Source organism: Eucalyptus grandis, chromosome 3 (assembly GCF_016545825.1).
Source record: "Eucalyptus grandis isolate ANBG69807.140 chromosome 3, ASM1654582v1, whole genome shotgun sequence".
NCBI classification, from domain to species: Eukaryota; Viridiplantae; Streptophyta; class Magnoliopsida; order Myrtales; family Myrtaceae; genus Eucalyptus; species Eucalyptus grandis.
The window spans coordinates 19,135,491-19,162,964 of NC_052614.1; the positions used below are offsets into that span (position 1 = coordinate 19,135,491).

Sequence of the window (27,474 nt, forward strand, 5' to 3'; positions counted from 1 at the left end):
CTCCGAGGGTTTCACTTTGTAAAATATAGGTAATACTATTTGCCCTTTGCTTCTCTTGCACTTCAACATTCGAGCCAGCTCGCTAAGGCACCATTTGCTGGAAGCGTAGTTCTCCGAGATAATCGGGATCAAGATTGTGGATCGTGTGATGCTGTAGAGGAGCTCTAGACCAATCTTCTCACCAACAGGAAGCTCATCATCATCTCTAAACACGTGAAATCCTGCGTCAACAAGGCTAGTATAGAGATAATCGGTGAAGCCTTTACGAGTGTCTTTCCCTCTGAAGCTCAAGAACACATCGTAATCATTTCCCTTTGTCCTTTTCATCCTGTCATCATAATCACCTCCATGTAGAGGGATCGCTGAGGAAGATGCCTCATAGGTCGGATCTTCTGAATTAAAGGGTTCTTTTCTTTTCATCTCGAGAGGATTGTAAAAGAGATTGATGGGAGAAGGAAACGGAGGAGAAAAATATGGAACCCCAAATCCGAGAATAGCATAAATTTTTCTCAAGACTCAAACTTGAAGCTACATTCAAACAAAAATATAAACTCTCAGAGAACTCATCAGAAAAAAAATGGAGCAATCAAAGCGGGAAATAGATAAGGACATGGAGTCATGGATTACCTTAGGAGTGCTCATACGACACGACCCACCCACTGTTGTGATATGCATCGATCCTCAGCCCTGGACGTTGGATCACCAACATACAACACTATACTGTGTGTTGAACTCTGCAAATTGCTGATTACTGAGTACTTAAAGAATGCTGGCTATTGCACGCGTAATATTTGCAGCATTATGCGGAAGTTACGGGGAAGTTTCGCAGGTGCTTCTTGACTTGACTTGCCTATTCTTTTAACAAAAAAGCAGGAAAGAAAACCAACTTGCAATAAAGATGCTCCTTGTCCTCGCTTTTTCTACTGTGCACGCTTGAATGATGTTGACTGCTTGAAAAATACTGAGTTATTGCACGCACAATGTCGTCAACATTATGCGGAAGGTGCGTGCAACCTACGCAGGTGCTTTGATTAAAATTTGGGAAACAGTACGACTTGACTTGACTTGCTTTTCCATGAATAAATGGATTCGTTGGGGAAATGTCATGGGAAGGTGAAGCGAGCAAAGACACCACGATTACGCTGCTGCCCGGTGAATTTCCGTAGAGGTTGTCGGCCGATCCATTCTAGGAAATTGTTACCAACTTGTCCCACATCAATTGATAAGGATGGACTTTGTTATTTTGAAAGAAGATTTTTACGTAAAGAAATCGCAACTATATCTAGATAACTGTTTACCCAAACAAATAAAATACTACTTTATTTATGGAACCGAAATGCTTGCTAAAAGTAAAAATTGAATATGGATCATTGCCTAAACATCGATTCTTAAATTGCATGTATGTCGTTGTGTAAACTCAGGTAGGGAAATATTTTCTCGTGTTAGTCTATTTAAATGATGAAATGAATGTTTGGTTAAATTTGGATGGCAATAGATCTATTTAGTATTCAGGTGCTCTGTTTTTTAAAATGTTGCACATTCAGTTGGTTTCAGTTTCAATTTCATGACATTTTCCACGAAAAATCAATTAACAAATCACACCAGAAAGGGTCATCAAGTGACCGTGAATTTGCTCCCATAAAGACGCAAGCAACTTCCCAAGGGCTTTCGATTGAGCTTCCTCGAAACCCCCATCATCTCATCCACCGAAAGGTGTTGTGCTCACCTCACCCTGTCATATGAATGTGGGGACCTGAATGTGAATATGATTCTGCCAACTCGGAACCTTAAAAGAGAATCCACGTCAAAATAAAAAATCTCAGGCCCACAATACCAAGCACTTCAAATATGTACTAGTTGGAAACTTGACGGTCACATGGCCATCAGTACCCCTCTTCCTTATTATTTCTTTTAATCTCCAAGCAAACTGTGCGGGAGAATCCCTTTCTTTCTTAAACTAGTCTGTTAGTTGGTCTACAAACTCCTTTGTGCCATCAAATCCTCCTCCTCTAAAAGCATATAGACAAAACAAGCCGGAGGAGGAGGAGGAGGATCCGAATGACTGAGTTGCTAGGTTGCGCGACACCTCTGCTTTCCAAGGATCAACTTCATATGTCTGTCTCCATAATACATTTCACCACACGAATGGACACATTGATTGTTCAATGGAGCATCTTGTGGATAATGGCCGATGTACATCAATTGGAAGTCAAGTGAAGTTCCACGCATTTGAAGAATGAAATTAATGTTTAGTTGATTTCAATTGATAATGACTCCTATGGTAGCAACAACGCATGATTTACCCTATGCTTATGGTCTATTTAGCAAGCAAGCACCTTCATGATAAAGGAAAAGCTGCTTTGCTTGGATACATCGAGTAAAGGAGTAGAGAAAAGTGATGAATTTCCTCCCCCTTCTTCTCGTAAAGGTTACAAAAATTTACTTCATTGTGCTCCTCTTCCCCTACTTCCCAAATAAAGCATAAATATACATTTTTCCCTTGGGTCTTGTTAGATACTAAATAGAAGAATTTCTTATGCTTGGGAACACAAAATCACACTAAAATTATCCAGAACACACCTGAAAAACGGCATGCAGCTTAAGACTATGAGGCATGAATTGAAGGAAGCATAACGGTCTTGCTTTAGAGAGCTTTCAAAGGTTTCCTCTCAAAAAGCAAGAGCAAAGTGAGTCAAGTAATTCAGAGTTGCCTTATTATAGACAATAACGATCTCACAACCACTTTTGCATAGTCAAGTAAGACATCATTACAAGCCGTGCGATCATGTTGTGATGCCCAGTAGTTGAACAGGTTCTTTCTTTCAGCCGACGAGTGGACAGGTTGGAATTGGGCTGGCAAAGATTGTCACATATGTTCGGTCAGCAAAACTCGTGCATCACGTGAAGGGAGAGTGGGACATTCCCTGAGCAGTACCCCGTGCTTGTATAGATGTGAATGCGACTATTGATAGTTGAATAGCCACTTAATATTAGCATGACAAGCCATTCTCTTGACAGTAGCATATGTAACATATCCTGCTTTGAAGGACAATATAATCCAATAGAACAAAACAAACATGTATCATGGCTAATCAGCTGAGAATGGGCTTGATTGAATCTAAAAGCAAATGCACTTTTGCCATCCTGAACCACTTTCCACGGTCTTTTTCATCCTCGACAAGTTAAGTCATCTAGCAGCAGTTGAAGCATCATGGTATGCATTCAATGACCTGCAATCTCCCGCAAGCTCCTAACATAAGTAGATGTGCCTCTTCCAAATCCAACCGTATAAGAGGGGATGTAAGAAGTCAGCCTTCGATACATGCTTAAATGTGGAAATCGATGAAGAGAGTGAACGGAAAGAGGGTTAAGTAAGGTCCGCAGGGAAGCATATCGTCTATCTAGGAGGGCAGTTAATATCAAGAAATGTACCTATCAATTATACTGGCAAAACGGAAAACCTCATGACCCTCATTCATGTCAAGAAAACGAGAGGGAGGAAACGGATCCCTCTTTCCATAAGAAGAATGAAGAGAATGTTCCCATTAAATCCGCTCGCCAAGAAGTGAAGTGTTTCTCAAAACGCTGACTGCTTGTTCCAACGAAATAGCAGAAAAAGATGACATCCTACAATCTAGTTAGTGCCTTCTGAATATAGGGCGGCCTTGCTTTCTTCCCATAAGACTGTCTACCCGAATAAGGCCTCGAGTTGATTAAATTCTTAACGTATGCTAACTAACTCGGATTATAATACGTTCCTCGTACCTGCAGGAATATTGCATAAATTTAGATTGGTGTTATGAACAGGGAAATTGCCTTAATTGAATATTAATTCAGTTTTTTTTTTTGTCAGTCCTACTCTAATCCTATTCTAACACTTATTCTCAGACTTTTGCCCTTACCTCCTTACAGGGCATGAGAGTCGAAACCCACTCCTGAAATGAAATCGTCTCCACTCCAATCACCCCTAAGAAGGTGGGGATTTGAACCCTTAACCTCTCTATTCCAAGTTGGAAGGGTGGCCACTAGGGCGAACCCCGAGTGATTAGAATATTAATTCAGGTTGGTTTGTGCAAAATGGCAAAACTCAAAAGTGTTACATTTGAGTCCTTCTCGAAGGGGCAAATTCGAATAGGAGCAAGCAAGCAACAGCAAATTATTATAATCTGGCTTTGTTTAATTGACCAATAGAAGAAATTACAACAGCCTTTATTAATCTAATAAAACACAACCAAAATGGAGAACGCAGGTTTTTGTCATGGACTTATGACACACTACGTACCTGAAACCAAACTTGCCTACATCATGAAATCTTTCATGTCATGCTCTAAGGTATACGTATACCAAAATTATTTTTTCATGATAATAATAGACTCTCAGAAAATAATTGTCATGTCATGCTCCAAGTCTCGATTTTATAATTTTTCCTATCTTTCTACTTAAATTTTCAAATGGCCAATCACATGCAAAAGTTACTATATACACGTCCTTTCCTAGACTAAATCCCCAGAAAAGTTGAGCTCTCTACTTTTGCTGGGATGCAGCGATACAAGTTTCGAGAATGCAAAAGATATTATAGGAAAGAACATGAAATGCAATTTTCTCATTGTTTGCCATCAATCATAAAATAACTACAATTTAAGGAGAACATACTCACAAGAAATTTAAATAATTTCGTCTCATTTTCGAAGAATGCTTCCAAATAAAAGAAATAAAAAAAAAATTCTTTCGAAATCCACGAGACCAATTCCTAATAGACCGGTCTCGCGCGAGTGTCCTATCGGAGTGGGCCCAAATAAGTATTACTGGATAAAAAAGAAAACAATTTCTTTTCTCTGTGCACGAAATTACCAAGGAAGAAATCATAAGGCTATTCTGTGGTGATGGAACTGTAACAAGACAAGTTGGAAAGAATTAGCCATGAATGACGATGATTTTTGTTGTAATCTAAAGGCATGAGCACGTATGAAAATACTAATTATGTCTAATTAGTATATCAAAAATAAAAAATAAAAATTATTTTCTTGCATATAAGTAAAAATTGCTCTTCGAGTATTCATTTAGAAGAGCCAATTATGTGAATCTCATATTGATTATAATTTCAATGATTGAAATTAATAAGATTTTTTTTTTTGCCTGAAAAGTAACAAGACTATTGTGCACCGAAAGTCATGCTGTTGATTGCTTTTCTTTTCATGCCATCAGAATCGTGGGAGCAAAAATTCAGAAAATAGAAAGAAAGAAATATCGATTCTAGGGCCTCTAAAAACTATGAGGAAGATGGGGCCGTTTTTTGAATCAGTGTTTTCGCACATTGATCATGCCATATCCCTTGTCATCCGTCCAATGCAAGTGTTTCAATGTCATCCGTCTATTTAATTTGTGTCATCAACTGTTCAATCAAAATTTTGTTAGTGTCAACTATCAATTGAGCATAATAAAATTGTTAGGTTTAAAGCCACTTCTAGATCATCCCAAAAAAGTGAAAGATATGAGAATATATGGTACGTATATTGAAACATACTATATTACGACATGTCATAATAATTAAGAATGAGAATATAATGTAAAATAAAATTGTTTTATGACATCACGACGTATTACCGTAACCAAGTGTTGATATGATGCAAACCATGGATGTGAGCCCGAGTATTTTCGGATGATGAATAGAATAAAAAAAAAAAAAAGATGATGAAGTTAAGAAAGAAATGACATCGCAACACTCTATGCTGCGGGCAATTATTGCACGCATAATTTCCACGGGATTGCGCGGGAGGGGCGTAGATCCTACGAAGGCGCTCTTTTTCGAAAGCAATGACTTGACTTCGATTTGACTTGCTTTTTCTATTAATAGAAAATTAGAAAATAAAAAGCAAAGGGCAATCACTGTAGGTGGGTTATTGCACGCATCATTTCATTAGCATTATGCGGAAGGTGTGTGCCCCCCACACAGGTGCTTTGATTGACTTGACTTGCTTTTCCATTAATAAATGGAATCATCGGGGAAGTGTAATGGGAAGGTGAAGCGAGCAGGACAGCACGATTACGTTACTGCATGCTAAAACAGAAGGGTAAAGTAGTGCGAAGCACGAGCCAAGTGAGGAGTTTGGGAAAATTGGTGTGACTAAACAGGGAATGGAATGGAGTAGTGAATTTCGGTAAAAGTTGTGGAGGATTGACAAGAACAGTTCCAAAGTTAACTTAAAGACTTGGACAAATGCATCTTCAGCAACATCTGCTCTTCACCGGTATCTATAATTAAAACCCGTGGCATTGCTATGAAAAGTCCCTATCGACATAATTTACACTAGATTGTACGTAGCTCTTGCTTGTAGCGGACCGACCTTTATCTATTCGCTTTGATGAATGATGTGCTAAACTCTATTCATTTGTTGATCGATTCATTCTAAGAAACTATTCGCAACTTGTCCTACATCAACCAATAAACTTTTAAGATTTTCAAAAGAGGGTTTTTACATAAAGAGATTGCAATTATATCTAGATAATTGTTCACAAGAACTAATAGAATATCACTTCATTTATGGAATGGAAATGTTTGCTAAAAATAAAAATCAAATATAGGTCATTACCTAAACATTGATTGTTAAATTGAATGTATGCAGTTGCATAAATCCTACTAATGAGATTATTATCTTGCATTGCTTATTTATATGATGAAATGAATGCGATTTTTTCTTTTTTGTTTGGATGATAACTGATCTATTCAAGTGCTACTTTTTTTCAACTGTTAGAGATCCAGCTAATTTCGGTTTCAATTTCATGACATTTTTCACGAAAATCACTTGGCAAATTGCACCAGAAAGGGTCATGAAGTGACCATGAATTTGCTCCCATAAGATGCAAGAAACTTCCCGCGGGTTTTCGAGGAAGCTTCCTCGAAACCCTCATCACCTCCATACTGTGCTCCCGTTATTTGGTTTTATGGATGTGGGGTCCAAAATGTTATCATGATTCTCCGACGTTCAAGAATGTACGAAAGCTATGAGATCAAACCCACAAAAGAAAATCGACGACTAAATATTTCGGGAAGACGAATAAAATCAACACTGACACAAATTCCGCAGGAAATGGATGCACGATTTCCGTGGATTGATGACTACAAATGAGCCTTAATTCTGCCTTCTTCTCGGTAGAAATTATTCTAAAAAAAAAAAAGATGATAAAATGAGAGCATCTTACGCTGCTTCTGGACCTTCCATGGGTTGGGCACCTTGAGCGGGTTTGAAATTGGAATACGAAAGAAAACCAAAGATATATACACATCTCTCTAATAAATAAATAAAAAATTGTTCATTTTGATCAATGCGATGGAATAATATTTGAAAAATGTCTGGTTTGTCCAACTTTATAGAAGGTGACACAAAGGTTAAATATATTTTGGGCCTCATATTAATTACGTCAATATAAATTGGAAGCTCAATCCTTTTAAGAGTTTGCATAGTTGGTCGAGAAAGGATATTTTCATATTTGAAACTGTTTTGAATGGGAATGGGAATGGGAATGTGGTGTTTAATGGCCCTTCAAGTAATCAAGCAGTTGCACATTGTGCCCGACTATTTTATATAAGCGGTCAGCTTATATTTTCCGGCTTCTACCCTATTGATTCTCCAGAGCTAGGTTCAGCCCGATCAAATTTCCATTTTTTCGATGATGTGAGATTGGATACTTTGGAACACAAATTCATTATTTAATTAAAGCATTTCCATGTTAACCAAAATCCGTCCTAACATTATGAAGGTTGAAGCTTTTCTTTAAGCTACAAGCATTGTTCTTTTCAATCGGTAGCTACAACTACAAGAAGCTTCAAAGAGGTTTCCTCAATTTTTTTTTCATTGTACTTTATGATGTTAGAGGAGATAATTATTAAATTCTAATGCCATTAAATCTCAATGATGGTATGTGAATCCCCTTTAATTAGGCAAGAAGAATAGGATATTGTGATTTCAGTAATTTCCCACTAACTAGAATGGTCATCCAGAAAGGATTATTTAAGAGATTCATTTTGGTAAGTGAGATAGGTTTTTCATTGCTCTTATTAACAAACACAAATAGAGTATAAAGAGATTAATGAAATGATTAACGCAACAGTGGAGAGAGGGTGAATTGATTATTTTAAGAAAATTGAAACTTTTTCATGGAAAACTTGTACAATAGTGTCTTGGTATAAAGAGTGAATTGGTTGTTTTAAGAAAATTAATTTTTTTTTTCAAGAAGAACGTGGATCATGTATTGCTATAGGAGGAAAACTATCACGCAGATGCAGTACCTTGTATCCAAATGACAATAAAGAAGTTAAGAGAGATTGAAGAGATGCAAAACAGATTTGTACTGAATCGAACTTCCTCTTAACCTAGTCCTCCCACAACAAGGCTGAGTAATCCTCGAGATTTTACCGTTTGTAGAGGATGCTACTCTTACATAAAGCTCAGTAGATGATTCTATCAAACGTGTACCTTTTACAACACTATGACTCACTCACTTCCTAGATCACGAAAGCACACTTCTACGGAGAACTTGAGTGAACACGGCTAAGGGGCTGCAAAGCTTCTCAGAGATTTGCTGGGTTGATATGTCACCAAAGTTGGAACCTATAAAAAGCGTTATTCATAAAGCATCATTAAATCCGCTAATGTTGATGAAGATTCATCGTTACAGGAGCCGTCTTGCACTCGCTTGGATTGATGCAGGGGCGTTGGTTTGTTCTGGACAGCCTGTGAAAGAACAGTCGAGCATGACAGACAAAACAGCAGGCGGCGGCGTCAGGTTTAAAGAAACGGGACAACAGCAACGCGTGGGGGCCTGGCCAGTAGTTCGCTCAAAGGGCTCGACAAGTGCTTGTCATTTCGCCGGGAACCTGCAAAGAATTAAGCAAGAGACCACGGGGGCTGCTGTGGCATGCAAAGGACTCGCTGAGGGGTGCTTCATCGTTGTCGGAAATTCCCCAGATCAGACTAGGGCAAAATTAGATGATGAACTGCAGCGGCAAGGAGACGGGCAGTGCCGCGTCGGGCACGAGGCGTGGCTTGGACGAGTGCCAGAGCTTGCTGCTGACCTCCAGAGAAATCGCCTCCCTCTCTATTGGGCTCCACACCTCCCACAACTTCTCTTCTCACATTCCATAATCTTGACCGAATTTTCCAAAATGCACGTACGCACATCTACCCCAGGGATTATTAATGATCAAATCTTGGCAATAATATGAAATTACTAATGTGGCACACATGATTTCGGTCACTCAAAGAATAATGTGCTTGGACAAACTCGCTAAATTAAAGCTCACAACCATCAATTTGAATCCATCCATCACCGGTCCAATGCAAATACAATAAAAAAATAAACCAAATAATAAATGCTCATAAAGCTATATGTTATGCAATTTAATTCTAATATTTTTGTTTAGGTATTAAAAATTAATCCCTAATTTTTTTCATGCAATAAACAACTAATTGGGCCACCATAATTTAGGTATTAATAGTGATGCTTATCTATCAATTTACTATCTAATCACGGGCAATGTTAAATAAGATAAATATTTGACACCTACAACCAGCACAAACAATTTGAATTCCTAAATCCTTCCACCCCCCCCAAAAAAAAAAAAAAACAGTCTTTCATTCATCAACTAAATATGTCCCATGAATCAAATAAAAGTTCGGGTACCATATGATGGTTTCTATAGGAGTCATCCTTGCCCCACTTTGCTCTGAGACCCAATGTTTAAACCCTCAGCATCTTTTCTTGTAAAGAAAGGGGATTTGAGACAACGACCGATTGATGAAATCAATCAAATGTCGAGATTAATAAGCAAAATGTGATGGTTTCTATATTTTGCCAGCCAGAAGATAAAATCGGAAACAAATTAGACGAAGAAATCGTCGTAAGTTGCCACTTGGAAGCATCAATAGTAAAATGAAAATGGGAATCAACTATGTAAAGAGAACTTCCATTAAGTCCAAATCTTAACAGAGTTGTATAACAAACACATTATCCTCAATATTTCAAGCTTCTTACTGTATTATTACTCACATGCATGCCAAGAGCTGGGAGAAATGTCAACTAGTTGACATCGAAACACATTCCGGTGACTGAAAGTTCAGAGAGAAATGATATCACAATAGTGACTTTTTGAAATGACATCACAACATCATCCTAGAGAAAAGCTAAGTCTATTGACAATATATAAGCTCCCTAAACAGAGGATTCTAGAACTGCCAACGGTCAAGATTAAGTCCAAAGGAAACAGGCTGCTGAAAACAAAATTCAAATGTGAAATGAAATACAAAATAACATTTATTCACCTTTACTTTTGAGAGCCAATGTTATTCCTGATGTTAAAAAAACAGTAACACCAGCAAAATTTGTAAAGAAAAACAGAATTTAGTAACAAGGCACGCGCTTTTGTTGTAATGAGTGCACATCTTGTTCTGATACCAATTCAATTGGTACAAGTTCTGGACCTTGATAGTCCAAAAATCTTCAATTACGAGGAGGGGGAAGAGGAAAGATGAAAAGACCAAAATATATTCCTACGCAGAAAGTGTATTCTGTATCATTTCAGTCCAAAACAAGGCCCAGATCTGGTCCACCTGCAAAATATGCTATCAAAATTAAGACAGCTACACGATAGTTCTATGATATCTTTAGTCCCCACTTCAGAGGACAACGTGAAACCACACTCTTCAGCTTCTCTCTTTTGGTAAGAAAGAGGGAGGCTCAAGGGAAGAGAGGTCATTCATTCAACTAAGAACATCTCCAAGCTCTCAAAGCAGCCATATGAACCATAGTTTGCTTGTGGATTTGGTGGCAGCTTTCCTCAATAAGATCAAGGAGCTTTTCCAAATCTGTGGCCCACGAGTTCAAGGTATCATTGCGCTCCTTTGTTGTCTGGAAACAGACAACTCCCATCGGCAGGTCTATCTTTCCTACTAGGGCTTTGGAAACATCCATTTTGGAGAGATGCTTTTCAGCTTCCCAAAATGGTCATAGAACTAACAGGTCATGCTAATAGAATATCATACAGGCTTGTATAATTACTATTATGCTGTCTCTCTAGCAGATGATAGTGTTGATTTAATAGATTGAGGCATATGAATGATTAAAGCTCTCTACAACAGTGGTAACAGAACCCCAAAAACAGAGTTCCTTTCGTTGAGTGATTCAGCTACATAGATTTCTGAGCAAATTATGAAAGCTCTAATCATGAGATATACTTTTGTAACACTGGAAATGGTGAGTCATAACAGAACTCCTCCCCCACTTCTAAAGCGCATCAGAATTTCAGGCTCCATGGGACAAGAAATGGTTTCACAATGCCAGACATTGACACTGATAGCTACGACAAATTTTATGAGAAGTTGACTAAGCATAGTGTGTATGCATATATATCGGTCTGATATATTCATAGAAAAAAACTAGAAGCACAACATTCTCAACCTCAAGACAAGCCTTGGCCTTTAAGGCACCAAAACCTCTTTTCCACTTTTTTGGAACTTGTATCCAAGTCCAGCAACCATAACCTACAGGTATCAGGGGAAGAGAGGCTGCCCAGGGTTAAATGAGGGGTCTAGGCAATCAGTCATAAAGATTGACATTGATAAGAGAAATAAATAAATGTTCAACATAATCAACCTGGATGCTGAGGCATAACAGCTATGCAAGTTTCCTCAAGGTAATCCTCGAGTAATACTTCAAAACGACAATAACATTATGCAGAAAATAGAGTAAGTCGCATCAGCATGATGATCTAAAGAAAGCAAGGGTAAAAAAACGACAAAGTTTTGTAATTACATATTTGCTTATTCTCTGTCTAAGATCTTCTGCTGCCTTCTCAACAAGTGCACCTTCGACCATGGTTTTCTCATTCTCAAATTTATCTCTGAAATTACTTCAAAGAGCAGTTAATTGGATAACCTCCATTGTGACCAATTGTTTCAGCTGCAACCTGCATTAAAATAATAAAGGTACGGCCAACCAAATTCCATGGCAGATTATCGATCTATTGCAAGAGAATGTACAATCAAATACTAGAAGCAATTCAAAGATGTACCTGATTTGGGGAATTTCTGAGATATTTATATCTTCTAAAGTATTGCAAAAGCTTGACTGTAACCAATCATGTGGTAACCGAACTACATACCAACAGATTTTCCTTAGAACCTGCAACTAATTAAATCACGGAATGAATAGCTGTGCCTTGAAAAATCCAGTGAAGACTTGACATAGCCTCATATGAAAGAGCTTCACTGGTATCCACAACTCTGGGTTTCCCCTTTGCTGATGGAATCTCATATATCGCCATATAGCAAACCACTGTAATGAGAGTACTAATTACATCGTTAACCACATGAATGCAAGGTAAGATGTGTGTTCAAATCCATTAAGTACAGTTCTAACATCAGAGTTTGCAGTAAAGACAGAAAGGAAAAAGAGAATGCGACAGATGAATAAAACCATGGCTTGAACCACAATCTGAATACCAGGAAGCACTTGATCGGCAAAAAAATTCTAGTTAAGAATAGTAGATACAACATTAGAATAAGTAAAGCACCAATTCACCATATCATGGGTTCTTATTATATCCATTTCAGCTCCAGAAGTGACGGCATATCAGCTGGCGCTTCTTCCACAAAACTTTCCCCTTCTTTAGGCTTTTTCTTCTCTTTGCAAGGATCTGGATCAGACACCGGGGGGCTGATTTTCTGGATCTGTGCCTGGACATAGTCCTGGCGATCTAAGCTTAAAAGAACCTGCAAAAGCATCCATCAGAAAACTGATCATAGTAAGAGAGCATAAAAGGCTAAAAGCAATACAAAAATCCCGTACATGTTCAAGAATAAAGGCAATTTTCTCCGTAAATTTTCCACAGCAATTCAGACCACTCGTAATATTGGACAAGGGAAAATCAATTACAAGATCAAAGACCCCAGAATTCAACTTCTAGCTCCTACAATTTCTTCTATTAAATCAGCAGCTTCTACTATAAGACCTTCTTCCTTTGCTTTTTGCCAGTTTCTTTATCAACCGCACTCTTCTCAATTTCGACATATAACTGCATAATGAAACTAGCTATAGAAACCACGAAACCAAAACAGATTGCTCACGAACACGAGCCGCAATAGAGTTTGATTTCACATTTTCACCTTCCCAGCAGCACAGAGTTAAGTGTCACCATCAAAATAATTCATTACTTGATTATCTCTGGAGCACAATTACAACTTTCAGTTGGACTATCTAATTAACAGCAAGAAAAAATATTCATCTAGGAAGAAAATAGAGTAAAGAAAGGAATTAAAGGGGTAATAGCAAGGTGCAATACAAATACAATCACGAGGATTCCAGCCAATTGAAAAAACTTGCAAACAGCATGAGCACCAGGCCTGAGTTCTAGCATCTCTAGAGCTTGCCAAGAACCAATACCCGTATAGATATGCCAATGAGATTCATTTTTCAAATAGTCATACATGATGGCATATTACGACTACACAAAATGTGTACAAGATGCTTCTTTTATACAAGAAAGTTCAGGAGCAAGAAAATACAGGGAAAACAATTTAACATGGATGAATATCCCAGTATCAGTGTCATCAAATAATTTTGACTCCTTTGTATCACTTGAAGAGGAAGGCAAAGAGTGCTTTGAGCTGGGAAGAGAAAAGTTCATGCCCCAAGAACTAGGTACACAGCTGAACACAGAAATCTTGGCTCCTGCATTTTTAATATGACTTTCGCCACCAAAAACCTATAACATGCTGTTGTTCATGCAACGGAGAAACTCCACGGCACACCCTAATTGCAATGGAGAGGTACCACTTGTAATCACAATTCATCTTTAATTGATTGTATATTAGTTTGTCAGTGGGTAGACGAACATCAATTCCCAAATTAGCATTATGAATCGCTCCTCCAGCACTCAATCTCAATTTCTCTTCTCCCTGGTTTCTTTGTTATGCAATAAGTATAATAAGTAAGGCAACAAGGAAATATCTATCCATCTCTATAAAAGACAATGCAAACCCCAAAAACAAATCTACTAAGCAGAATAAAAAACAAAGAGGAGCCCCAACTCCCGACTTCACTAAACCTTGAAAAGGCAATAAAACAAAATAAAACTACTTGACTAAGACAAAGCGCCTTTTTCTCTGTCATCATAGATCAAGGATATTCTTTTATTTTTCAACCCTTCACTCCCACACGTTTAGCCTCAATCCCAAAAGGAGGGTGGGCCCATCTTGTAAAAGTACAAGTTCAAAGTATTTTCCTAGATAGTACCCCAAACAAAAAGGTCCAGCTTATCCACAGAACTTTGTGCACTACTTTCCTACTCAGCTCATCCATATGCCACAGCTACTGACTTCTACCTGTTGAGTTCGCTGTCTCCTCCAAAGCTAAGCAGTCAGGTGCTGAAGACTCGCTGATATGCTGCCAGAAAGGATATCTCCCCAGGCTAATCTCTTTGCTTTATTACATATCTCTTCGTATACACATACAGAGGCGCCACCATTAGACTTCCACAGGAATATCAGCCCCAACCTTCCTTCCATCATCATTCAAGAAGAAAAAGAGAAAGAAGAAGTACCAACGCAGGCAAATCAAGCATCGAAATTGGAAGAGCAAGCTTGAGGAATCGGCACAAAAGTCCGTGAGCACCATCGCTTCGGAGCCTCTCTTCTTCTTTCTGTAACTGGTCTTATCCATCGGATCTATCGCAGTACAGCAGATGAACAGAAACATCGCCGAGAACACCTGAAAATCGGGGGAAATATGTGGAAAATCCCATCAATTCCCAGAAAACTGACGAAAGAAAAGCAATCAATATCATGATGGCACAAAGTAAACGCTAAGGGAGTTACCACAAAAGAGAATATTGTCGTCACGGTGATTTCAGCAGCCCCGCTCCCAAGCAACAGTCCCAGGAAGATGTAGAAACTGAACACCGCCATCCCAACTATCTGCAATTGCAAATTTACGACATGAGATGGATCGACTCTAAACTTCAAATGCGATTGATCGATCATCTGCATCACGCCCTACACATTTACTATTGAGAAAACTGAAATCTCCAATCCGAACAATCGATGAGCTCACATGCCGGAGCGACGTGTTTCTAAAATGCGAGATGAAGCCGAGAGACCACAGGAAAGACGCGTGCGTGCGTTTACCTGGAGCGGATGGAGAGGGCGTTGCCAGCCGTGGCGTCGCCTTGTCGCCGTCGTCATCTCCGCCGCGCCGATTGACCTGCCCGCCTGCCTGCGGTGGATGGGCGACGCGAACGGTGGCTTCGATCTTCGAGCCTGGGAAACTAGCAGGGCGACTGACTAGTAGCGACAGAGAGAGAGAAAGAGAGAGAGAGAGATTCCATGGACGTCGAGCCGTCCTTCTCTTCTGCCCCCCGTAGCTCTTCACGTCTGCTAACGCTCGAATATTAAGCCCCCAAATATGTCCTCGGACTCTTTAAAGCCAAGTTCTCTCATCTGCATAGACACGTCGGGCGATCCTTCGAGAGATGAGCTTTTAGATATACTGACATGTCGCAATTTTTTCAAGTCTGACAAATTCGTGAAGGCTTTCAATTCTCCACAACGATAGATAGAAAGCACCAATAGTTCAATGGGAAGCTCTGGGACACATTCAAGCCGACGACATCTATTAAGATGGAGTCTGTTGAGACGGGTTAGCTGGGAAAGATTGGGCAAAGACTGCCCCTGGCAGGTGATATAAAGTACTGTTAAGCCGCAGGGCAATTCTGGTAATTCTTGAAGCTTTTCACAATACAAAAGGGAGAGCTCCTCTAGCGAAATCAGTTTGCATATATTACTAGGTAGTCCCTCCAGGTTATCGCAACCTGAAACGTCCCACTGTTGGAGTTTTGTTAACGTTCCAATGGCATCAGGCAATTCCGTTATGCCAGTTCCGTTAATATCCAAGATCCTCAGATTTTGCAAATTCCCAATGCTTTCAGGTAATTTTGTAATCTTTGAATACGAAAGTTTTAGCTCAACCAATGATGCTAGAATTTCAATAGAAGGATGAAGCTCTTTCAAATTCGAACAAGATGCGAGATTCAAAACCTCCAACCTTGTGAAAGTGGACAAGTCAGGAGTTCTTTTCAAAGATAGACACCCGTGGAGATTGAGAACTTTGAGCTCGGTCGCCTTCTGAAAGAAAGAAATGATACGTCAGTGTAATTGGACTATCGCAATCTGTGATTTTTTGCTCCTCCTCATGTTTTCGACCTTTTAGAATTCCTCAAAAATCTCCGGTGCTCCTCTACTCCTTCACTGTTGTCCTATTTAATTTTAAATGTCAACTTTTAATAGTGTTTGGCCACGTCAATAGATAAATTTTTTTTAAGCATATTAATTGCAAAAGAATGTTAGAGTGCAAAAGTGCAAACTGCATTTATTTTCAAATAAAATTTCAAATGAGATATTTTCTTATTAGACATAAGCAACTTATATTATCAAAAACTAGATGACAAATTCAAATGGAAGAGAGATGTATTCATCGGGCACTATGTTTTCCTTCAATAGTATGAAATTAAAGAGAAACGGCTAGTTTAATTATGAAAATCAATTTTCAAATGTACAAGGAAAAAAAATGTTATATTAAAAAAAATACTTCAATGCCTTCTTTACGTCTTACCTTGAGTGGATCCCATCCTTCCCAATGCTCCGAAATTGCACTATCTGACAGATCGAGTACAACCAATTTCTTTGGATGAAAGTTGACCGCAACGAAATCCGAGGGACAGCGGTTCCACTGAAGCCATCTTAACTCAGGAAGTAAGCTTTGGAAATCTCCAGTGAAATTAGCACCATCCACTTGAAGGAATCTTAGTTTGGTCATATTTTTAAACTTTTTGGCTGCGTATGTTCTTCCCTCATCATATTTGCCAAGAGAAAGGGCCTCAATCTTTCCGGTGCCCTACATTTTGGAACATTGTAGACCATAAGTTTTGAATGATGAGATGAGACCAATTGAAATAAAATAAAATGCATTGATTTCGATTTGCTATCATACTACTATCGCGTAGGCTTCTATCTTTCATTCTTGTGAAATGAAAGGTTGTAGTTGCATATTATTTATCTAATATATCTAAAGATGAGAAGCTCAAGCGATTGTCTCCAAAACTTTTTCCTCATCCACCTATACCATTCGCAGTTTGCACCTTCTGAATTTCTAAATTTGCGTCCATTTGCAAATACAATGGAAGGCCTCTCTTCATGCATATAGTAATTCAAATATATTTTTCAAAATTCACGCCCTTATGTATGTGAAATAACACTTCCTTTACTCCTATCATGTATATGTGAACCAATACAACTCTAACCGTCGAAATGCATCTATCAAATTTGCCATCAATATATGTATGAATCCCAATTGTAGAATTTCCTCACTTTTTTGGTGTTTACTTTGTTTGCAATTGTCAATATCAAAATGAAAACGAGAATGTCATCACAAAAGGTACGCATGTGTTTTACGTTCCTTTCTTATCATGTATTTCTTCGATGAGGGTTTTTCATTATACGTGGAAGGAAAATTGATAATTACAAACATTCTATATATGATTCTTTTTATTGCTACAGATGTTTGATGCTATATTTTCATTTTCGTGTTGATTTTGTTACAATGAAGTACTAGTCATCTAAATTTTGCTCATTTTTACCATAGATTTCTAGAATCAGGCAAAAACAATGATTAATCAAAAAAGCTCTTTTGCTTAGAGAAGCAGCAATTCATGGGGACTTGATACTTATTTTTATTTCAAACAAGAAAGGGAAGATGGACCCACATGCATTGACTAAGAAAAGTAGAGAAAACTCATACCTTGCAATTGTCAAGCACATCTAGGGCTTCCTCATAGATCCACAATCTGCTACGCTCCTGAGGCTCCCTTGGATTTTCTAGATAAACAATTTCCCTTCCAAGATTTTTCAATTGATCATGCATCGATAGCGATCCAAATTTGTGAATTTTAATTAGGGACATAAGACTTAATACTTCAATCCCCATCCCAGGGTAAAAATCACAATCATCCCACATATAAGTTGCATATTGTTCGAGGGAGAGGCATGCTATATCCAAAAATATCTGTTGTTCCCTATAACCTAATGCTCCATAACTTATTTTCAACTTCTCTTGCACTTTCTCATGGGGCACTTTCTTTAATTTTTTTAATGTACCTTTCCATACGTCTTCTCTCTTTCTACATAAGAATGAACCTATAACTTCAATAGCTAATGGGAGCCCCCCAGTAGTAGATACGACATCATGAGAGATATCTTCATAATCACTTGGAGGATAATCCTTTTGAAATGCATGCCTACTGAATAAAATCAATGATTGATCAAAAGACAACTCGTTGAGTTGGTACGTGTGATTTGCACTAGCTTGGTCAAGAACATCCTTGTTTCTAGTTGTTATGATGATTATACTTCCTACTTTACACCAATTACGGTCGACCAAATATTTCAAGTGAGCACTATTATCTATATCATCAAGAAAAATGAGTGCTTTCTTATGTGCAAATCGAGATTTGATGAGACGGATCCCCTCATCCACATTAGACACATCACATGGACCTCCTACGCTAGATATGAGCTGCTTTTGTAGGGATTTAATACCCTCACGCTGGTCACGCTGGTATGCTTCTCGACAATCTGCCACAAAGCTATGATGATCAAACTGACCAAAGAACTGGTTGTATAATGCCTTCGCAAGAGTCGTTTTACCGATGCCACCCATTCCATAAATTCCGATAATCCATGTACCATTGAATTTAGCATCTATCGAGCTCATAATATGTTCGATACAATCATCAATCCCAACCAACTGTTGGGGAACAATTAGCTGAAATGTTCCTTTTAACTTGCTTAGAACTTTTGTGACAACAATTTTGACCAATGCTCCTTCATGCCTGTCAAATAACAATGAATATCAGTATAGGATAGCAATATGTGTATTCTTTTTGAAAAATGATCTATTTATGAATAATTAAACAATGTTTTGTTGGAGAATAAGGTACCCATTATCAATTTTCTCCGATTCCCATCCTTTCAGGGAGCTAACTTCTTTGAGTGCTTCTTCCCATTCCTTCACAACCGTTTCCTCCATATTCTTTTTATGTGCATCGATAGCTTCTCTCAATCTCCCTGTAGGATGTCGCACTTGTGAGGGTTCCACTTTGTAAAATATGGGCAACACTATTTGCTCTTTACTCCTCTTGCACTCTAACAATTGAACCAACTCACGAAGGCACCATTTGCTGGAAACGTAGTTCTCGGAAATAATTGGGATAGAGATTGTGGACTGCGTAATGCTGCAGAGAAGCTCCGGACCAATCTTCTCACCAACACGGAGCTCATTGTCGTCTCTAAACACACGAATTCCTTTCTCATCAAGGCTAGTATAGAGATAATCAGTGAAGCCTTTGCGAGTGTCTTCCCCTCTAAAGCTCAAAAACACATCGTATTCATTTCCTTTCAACCCTTTGGTTCCGCCTTTATAATCACCTACATGTGGGGAAGTCGATGAGGAAGACACCTCGTAGATCGACGCTTCTGAATGAGTTCTTTTCATCTCGAAAGGATCGTAAACGAGATTGATAGAGGAGGAAACAGAGGAGAGATGCAAAATCCCAGATCTAGGACTAGCAGAAATGTCTCAGTGGTCAAACACGAAGCTACATTCAAACAGAAATAAAAACTCTCAGACAAATCATCAGAAGAAAATGGAGCAATCAGAACAGGAAACAGAAAAAGAGGAAGGCGTCGTTGATTACTAGAGGAATGCTCAAACAGCAGAGAACAATCATTGCACGCGTAGTTTCCGCAGCTTCATGACCTTTTCATTTTATGGGTCAAACGCGTTTTGACACGCGTGTCCGGAAGAAGGAGGGTGGAGGCGAGGGCGAGGGAGCAAAGACGAGCTGCGAGCGACGGCGAGCCCGCGACGGCGAGAGACGGAAGAGGAGAGGAAGGCGGTCGTGCGGCGAGGAGGAGGAGGAGAAGGAGAAGGATCGAGAGGAAGAGGAGAGCGAAGAGGAGAGCGAAGGGAGTCGTGCGGCGAGCGGCGGGGAGGAGGAAAAAGAAGGGCTGGTTAGGGTTTTTGATAAGAAAACTCAAAAAAAAAAATTAAAAAGGAGATCGATGTCGTGAGTTTTAATTTTGGGGGGGGGAAGAGGAAGTGACAGATAAGCTGTCACTGTCAGGTGGTGGGGAGGGAAATAAAAGTGTAATAAATTTGGGGGAGGGGGAATCGACGAGGGAAAGTAGAGAGTGAGGGTGTACGGACTTTTTTTTTTTTTTTAACGGAAAAATAAATGAATGGTATTAAAAAATAATTTTGAAAAATAAAAATATTGAATTTTGAATAATGATAAATTTTGGTCATTTATATAAAATTATGGCTTTATTTAAATAAATTGATTATAATTTCTTATTAATCATTAATTTCATTAATAACTTTTATTAAAGTTAAAAATACGTTTCCAAATATTGATACACATTAACTATGAATATGTTTTTCGAATTTTCAATGAATTGACTTACTAATATTATTAGTGTAAATTCATTGTAGGCTCTTTTTTTTTAATTAATTAATTAATTATGAATTTAAATCAAATTAATTAAAAATACAAATACGCTGTCGAAATTCTCTATTTTTAATAAATGTCTACGTTAATATGTATGTCGTGTCGTGTTATATGTCTATGCTACTTAGCTTGGAACATATCTACGTGCTTTCAATGAAATTGGAGAGATCCATCACTCTCTTGACTTGCTTTCATTCTCTTATATGCTGCTAATGTACATGAGCCCATGACTTTCGGGGGTTATAGAGGATTTTGTTATTAAAAGTTGACAGGACGCATTAACTTTTTTTATTCGTCTAGAAAAGTAACTCCAAAATAAATCTTTTTCAAAATAATTTAAACTAGATTTCTCCATACCACTTTTTGCTTAAAAATTATCAAGTGGATATCCTCCATCCAAGCCACTTTTATCTCTCCCCTTAAATTAATAGATTTTAACATTTTACATAGAATTTTATTCTTTTAGTGTTGCGTTAATAAATTCTCAGCCAATAATTATTCGTAGTCGAATAATAATTCATTTTTCCCTTTTATGTTATCTTTTGTCAGACGTTTTATCTCATGTCGACATCCTCGGCCAATGGGTTCTTCACCGAAATATAATTTTTCGTAGCAAAATAGAGGAGGATTCAATATCAACTTATTTAGCATTACAAGATGTGATTTGAAAAACTGAAGCTATTAAATGGAGAGGAATTGCATTAAACACGACACTAAGGAGTGATTACGTTCACACCTAGTGTATTGTAGCTATATACTATTAGCTTACTTTTGCTGTTCTAACAACCAGCTTAGCTTATAAAACCTCCTAACACCATGTACTCACTTCTTTACTCATAGGTACAAACATTCTATCAACACAAGTGTATAATTGAAGACATATCCCGCATGACGTTCCTAATCAATTAATTCATATTTGTGCATATCCTCTTTTATATTATTTGAGTTTATGTAAATTTCGGACTATCTTATTCAACATAAGCCTTTTTGTACACTTAATTTGCAAAACATGAAAATAAATGAAGTATCCAAAGCTCTACAACCGTCCAAGAATCTTCAACTAATCGTCCAAGAATGCTGAGTTCTTGCCATCCAACCGTCCAAGAATCTTCAACTAATTGAACCGTTGCGATTACGATGCATGCTGCACAAAAAGCGTAATTATTGAATGCATAATTTCCACGGCATTGCGCGGAAGGGGCGTAGAGCCTATGCAGGCGCTTTTTATCTAAAGTAAGCACGACTTCAACTTGACTTGATTTTTCTATCGTTAAAACAACTAGAAAATAAAAAGCAAAGGACAACCATTGCAGGCGTAATTTCCGCAGCATTATGGGAGAGGTGCGTTGAACCTACCTATGCACTTGCGCCTTGGCATGACTTGCTTTTCCAAGTAAATGAAGAATTGAAAAGAAAACCAACGAGCAATGCTGATGCTCGGAGTGAGGTCGGCCGAAGATTAGTGCACACATTCCACGAAAGACTAGATTTTCCCATGCTACATCATGTTTAAAGATTATTAGTCATTACCCTCCGCCTAAGTCACTTTTATCTCTCTCCTTAAGGGAATTATTTTTAACATTTTACATATATTTCATTTTTTTCGATGAAGTGTAAATAAATTACCAGCCAATGGTTCTCCGCAATTGAATAAGTATTCAGTGATGCCTTTTTTTTCCTTTTTATGTCATCTTTTGTCAGAATTTTTTATTTCATGTTTAACATTCTTGGCCAACGAGTTCTTCTCCAAATTATAATTTTTTACAACGCAATAGAGGAAATTCAAATATTATCTTATATGACATTAGGAGATATGATTTGAAAAATTGAGCTATTAAATGGAGAGAGAGCATTAAACACGAGACCATCGTGTGATTACCTTGACACTTGGTGTATTATAGGTATATAGTTTGCTCTTTTTGCTACTTTGAAAACCAGCTTAGCTTATAAAACCTACCAAGGTAAGAGCAGATACTCACTTCATTACTCAAAGCTACAAAAATTCTCCTCTTGCCTTGATAAGATGAAACAGAAAAGGCTCAACGGCTCAGTACGCAATTGACTAACCACACCTCATTATTCTAGGATCAAAAGCTAATACATTAATAGATTATGATGGAACATTGTATCACATGATCATGTGATTTGAAGTTTCAACACACCGGAAAACCCTTGCTGCACAAAGTTATAACTGTACAATCAGTCACATGTCCTATGACAAGGTCCAAATAGATTCCTTTAATTGGAGATGTACAGAATGCCTGAAATGCATACTCCATATTTAGGATTATGATTGGATGAATAATTAGTAGTAATAACAATAAACAAGAGTTATATCAAGTGCCAACATCGATTAGATGCTCAACATCCCAATCCTGGTTCTTACATTGTTGTGCTAGGCAACTCCACCCGAGCCTTGCTAGATAAAATATTGTCAGTGTTGCTAATGTTTCGCTTATATCTTCATGGCTTTTAACTCATGTCATGTCAATATGAGTCGTGTAGTACTTATCTACTAGTGTACTGTCTAAACTCAAGCAGTATTGAATCAGATAAATATTTGACACCAAATACCGACACAGACATCTTTGAATTCATAATGTCCCCCCTATTTTTCATTCATTGGCCGATTTTTTTTTTTTTAAAGGTGCAGAAATTTGAAAAAATGTGGAAAAGGAAACCCTTGAAAATGTGTTGCCGATCATTTATGTCCATCTATACGTGTCGAGCCGTAAGTGGATGCAATTGAAACTTCTCCTCAAGATCCAAATAACTAATTTACGAAATGCATCAATACGATGAAACTTATACTACAGATATCTAAATTAATTTGGTCTGTTCAACCCAACTTTTTTAATGAATGCCTCTGACATTGTCTCCACCAAGTTCAATCTTACAAGTGTACTTTTCGAATTCCTTCACATGCATTTTATAGACCACTTTAACTCTAACTAATGACTATGAGACATGCAAATCAATATACAATGTTGTTGAACCCACGTGTTCTCTTCTCTGGCATGGCGATAATCTACCAATCCTAACAACAAAATATAGAGTCACTTATTGCTAGTAAGTCGGATGATGAATGGGCTTTCTCAAATTCAACTCAATTAGAAATATATTTCTCGATATGACTCTTCCATCAACTCAAGTGTAAAATTGGAGAACAGATTATACATGATTTTCCTAATCAATTAATTCATATTTATCATATTCTCTTTTATATTATTTGGGTTGATGTAAATTTTGGACTGTCATATTCAACATGAGCCTTTTTGTATACTTAGTTTGCAAAATATGAAAAGAAATGAAGTATCCAAAGCTCTGCACACCGACATTAATGATTAATCAGCTTTTCGAGTGAAGAAGAGATGATGACTTTTCACTAAGTTGCTTCTCGTACTTCCATGAGGGTTTGCTATACGGAAAAGTATAATCGAAAGCTTAAGGAGTGAATAATATTTTTGTGGTTCCATTCAAATAGGTTCCATTAAACGAATTAAAGTTCAGGAATTATTCTATGGTTTTTGTAGGAGTCATTCTTTTCCTATTTCATTCTGTGACACGATATTCAAATCCTTTGTATCTTCCTTCGTAAGGAAAAGGGATTTCAAACATCATATGATTGATGAAATCAATCGAATATTGAGATTAATAGGAAATATGTGATGGTTTCTATACTTTGTTAGCCAAAAGATAAAAGCGAAAACAACTAGACAAAGAAATAATCTGAAATTGCTACTTGGAAGCACTAATAGTAAATTGAAAATGGGAAGAGACTATGTAAAGAGAATTTCTAGTAAATCTGAAATTTGATAAGAGTTGTCGTAGAAATACATCATCCTCAATATTTCAAGCTTCTCACTATATTACTCACATACATGCCAAGAGACATTGATGTCAACACTAGTCGACATCGAACACATTCTAGTGATAAAAGTTTAGAGAAAAATGACATCGCAACAATGCTGTGCATGCTTGAACGATGCTGAGTTCTTGCCATCCCATGGTCCAAAAATCTTCAACTAATTGAGCCACGGTCACGCGGAAGGTGCGTAGAGCCTACACAGGCATTTTGTTAGAAAGCGAGCGCGACTTGACTTGGACTTGACTTGCTTTTTCTATCAATAAAATAATTAGAAAATAAAAGCGAAGGGCAATTATTGTGGGGTAATTTCCGCAGCATTATGCAGAAGGTGCATTCAACCTATGCATGTGCTCCTTGACTTGACTTGCTCCTCCAAATAAATGGAAAGTTAAAAAGAAAACCAGCGAGCTGAAGATTATTGTAATTTAACTACAAGAAATCTCAAATTTTGCTTAGAGTGACACATTTATCATATAATATTGTAATGACATAAAAAATCCTAAATTTTTGCTTACTTGTAACATTTTTATCCCAATTTTTTTCTATGATACAAAAAAAATCCGAAACTTTTATCTGTGTGATATATTTATCCTTAATTTTTTTTTTGTGATACCAAAAATCCTAATTTTTTTTAGGACACTAAATTTTTGGGATAAATATGTTATACATTTAGGGTTTTTGGTATCACCGAAAAAAATTGGGGTTTTTGATGTAAAAAAATAAAAAGATTGGGAGTAAATGTGTCACACTGTATAAGTTTGAGATAAATGTGACATCGATATAAGTTTTGAGTTTTTTATGTCATAAAAGAAGTTTTTGGTAAATATATTACGGTAAGTAAAGTTTGGGATTTTTGATAACTTTTATCCAAAATTATATGCACACGTTTTATGGAAGATTGGAATTGGGTGAGACTTTTTATCCTGATTCGGATGGAGCTACAAGCATATTCGGACATTTAATATATCAACAATGACCGCGTAATCTATTGTATGTGAATATTGCATTATCGAGGTAACTGATAATGGATTGATAGTAAATGTGAGATGTTTTGCTAGTTAGACGATTACGAAGACTTTGCTTGTATAATCAACAATAGCATTATGTTAAATCCATCTCATTACATACACGAGGTGATCCCATCGACCTTCTTTTTGCTTTTCATGGACTCACATGTCATTATAGTGAGCTCCTCCCAAGTGGATGGAATCGTGGGTTTATATATCGGTGTCACGTTTAGAAATTTTTAGTCAACGGGATCTCTACACCATCTGATAATTGTTTCTCAAAAGGGATATAAATTATTTTGTCTCATTTTCGAGAACACTTCCAAATAAAAAGAGATGAAAAAAAAAAAAAAATTCCTTTCGGAATCCGCGAGACTAATTCCGTATATAGCAATTCCGTGTTATTGGACAAAAAGTGCTCTTTTCTCTGTGTACGAAAGGACCCTTCCCTAGGAAGAAATCATAAGGCAATTTTGGGTGTGCATGGAAACGTTTCTAAGAAACGTTTCCGGAACACTTCCGTACGGATTTTGTTTCCGGGAACAAAAAAAGAATAAAACACGTTTGGTTACGTTTTTGTTCTTTTTTTATTTTTTTGTTTCCGAAACAAAATAAGAACAAAAAAAGAAACAACAAATTGTTGTTTCTTGTTTTGAAAACAAAATTGAAGAAACGTTTCTTCTCTCTCTTCTTCTTTTCTTCTTCTTCTTTTTTCTTCTTTTTCTTTCGCCGGTCGCCGGCCTCGGCCATGGCGGGTGACCGGCCGTCGAGGCTTGGCCTCGCCGGATCTGGGCGAGCCCGAGCTTGCCCAGCCAAGGCGAGGCTCGGCGTCGCCCGCGCCGGCGAGGCGAGGCTCCCCCCCGTCGGCCGATCGCCGAAGGCCTGGTGACCGGCCGAAAAAAGAAAAAATAAAAAGAAAGGAAAAAATGACAAATAAAATAAAAATGTTCAAAAAATTAAAAGAAACAAAAATAAAATAAATTTTACCAAACGTGTTTCTATTTATTTTTCATTCTCGACCAAACGTTACCAAACGCGTTCTTTTGTTCAAAAATTGTTGCCCGGAACAAAAATATTTTTTTTTTTGTTTATGTTCCCTAACAAAAAAAAAACGAACGTTATCATTCGCACCATTTGTGGTGCTGGAACAGTAACAGCAAGACAAGTTGGAAGAATTAGCCATGAATGACGTTGATTTTTCTTTTAGTCTAAAGGCATGAGCGTGCATGATAATACTAAATATGTCACAATACTAAATATGTCTAATTAGTATACCAAAAATAAAAATGATTCTTGTATTGTATATAAGTAAACAGTGCTCTTGAGTACTCATTTACAAGATCCAATTACGTGGATCTCATGTCAACTTTACTTTTTTAACGGTTGAGATTAATAAGAATTTTTTTTTTCCAAAAAAATAAGCAACTATTGTGCACTGAAAGTCATGCTGTTGATTGCTTTTCTTTTCATGCCATCGGAGTCGTGATGCACGTGAGCACAAATTTAGAAAAAAAGAAAGAGAAATATCGATTCTAGGGCCTCTAAAACCTATGGAGAAGGCACACATCGATCATGCCATATCCCTTATCATCCATTTTTGATTTATTTGATTTATTTTGGTAGTTGTTCAATCAAAACTTTCTCGGTGTTAACTGTCAAATTAAGCATAATAAAATTGTTGTGTTCGAAGCCATTAGATTGTCGCAAAGTATGAAAGATATAGGAATAAATGGTATGTCTATTATAACATACTTATGACACATTATAATAATTAAGGACAAGAATATAATGTGAAATAAAATTGTTTTATGACTTTACGATGTATTACCGTAATCTGAGTGTTGATATGATAGAAAACAGAGATGTGCACCTAAGTATTTTCATAAGATAAATAAAATCAACATTGACACAAGGAAAAACAAAAATGACAAAGTTTAGAGAGAAATGACATCACAACACTCTACAGTGTGTGCTTGAACAATGCC

The 27,474-nt window shown here is 37.4% G+C and overlaps 2 protein-coding genes and 1 long non-coding RNA gene across 6 annotated transcripts; all 3 read right to left on the reverse strand.

Annotated features, from left to right (window-relative positions):
• Window positions 1–11,363: 11,363 nt before the first annotated feature.
• LOC108958349 lies at window positions 11,364–12,874 on the reverse strand. 2 transcript variants are annotated; one of them, XR_005549585.1, is made up of 5 exons: window positions 12,844–12,874; window positions 12,577–12,767; window positions 12,068–12,330; window positions 11,809–11,962; window positions 11,364–11,706 (listed from the first exon to the last, which is right to left on the reverse strand). It is a non-coding gene; the product is annotated as an uncharacterized LOC108958349 (long non-coding RNA). The 2 variants fall into 2 exon arrangements; XR_005549584.1 differs by having other exon boundaries at window positions 12,577–12,868.
• Window positions 12,875–13,988: 1,114 nt separating this feature from the next.
• On the reverse strand, window positions 13,989–15,706 carry LOC120291511 (protein S-acyltransferase 18-like). 3 transcript variants are annotated; one of them, XM_039308996.1, is made up of 3 exons: window positions 15,180–15,706; window positions 14,871–14,969; window positions 13,989–14,720 (listed from the first exon to the last, which is right to left on the reverse strand). In XM_039308996.1, the coding sequence occupies exons 1-3, from the start codon at window positions 15,234–15,236 to the stop codon at window positions 14,610–14,612; spliced, it is 267 nt and encodes an 88-aa protein (XP_039164930.1). In that variant the 5' UTR covers window positions 15,237–15,706; the 3' UTR covers window positions 13,989–14,609. The 3 variants fall into 3 exon arrangements, with proteins under 3 accessions (XP_039164930.1, XP_039164928.1, XP_039164929.1); XM_039308994.1 differs by having other exon boundaries at window positions 13,989–14,763; window positions 14,871–15,035; window positions 15,180–15,693; XM_039308995.1 differs by having other exon boundaries at window positions 13,989–14,763; window positions 15,180–15,691.
• On the reverse strand, window positions 15,429–19,857 carry LOC120286449 (disease resistance protein RUN1-like). The gene is made up of 4 exons (XM_039309400.1): window positions 19,046–19,857; window positions 17,848–18,937; window positions 16,663–16,944; window positions 15,429–16,175 (listed from the first exon to the last, which is right to left on the reverse strand). Exons 1-4 carry the CDS (start codon window positions 19,597–19,599, stop codon window positions 15,429–15,431), a joined length of 2,673 nt encoding a protein of 890 aa, XP_039165334.1. The 5' UTR covers window positions 19,600–19,857.
• Between the last annotated feature and the right edge of the window lie 7,617 nt (window positions 19,858–27,474).

Coding starts and splice junctions, on each gene's coding strand:
- LOC120291511 (XM_039308994.1), bottom strand. CDS start 15,236: ATGACGACGGCGACAAGGCGACGCCACGGCTGGCAACGCCCTCTCCAT. Junction 15,036..15,179: donor GCCCTCTCCATCCGCTCCAG/GTAAACGCACGC, acceptor GGCGTGATGCAG/ATGATCGATCAATCGCATTT. Junction 14,764..14,870: donor CGACAATATTCTCTTTTGTG/GTAACTCCCTTA, acceptor CCCGATTTTCAG/GTGTTCTCGGCGATGTTTCT.
- LOC120286449 (XM_039309400.1), bottom strand. CDS start 19,599: ATGAAAAGAACTCATTCAGAAGCGTCGATCTACGAGGTGTCTTCCTCA. Junction 18,938..19,045: donor TCGGAGAAAATTGATAATGG/GTACCTTATTCT, acceptor GTTATTTGACAG/GCATGAAGGAGCATTGGTCA. Junction 16,176..16,662: donor AAGGATGGGATCCACTCAAG/GTAAGACGTAAA, acceptor TCTTTCTTTCAG/AAGGCGACCGAGCTCAAAGT.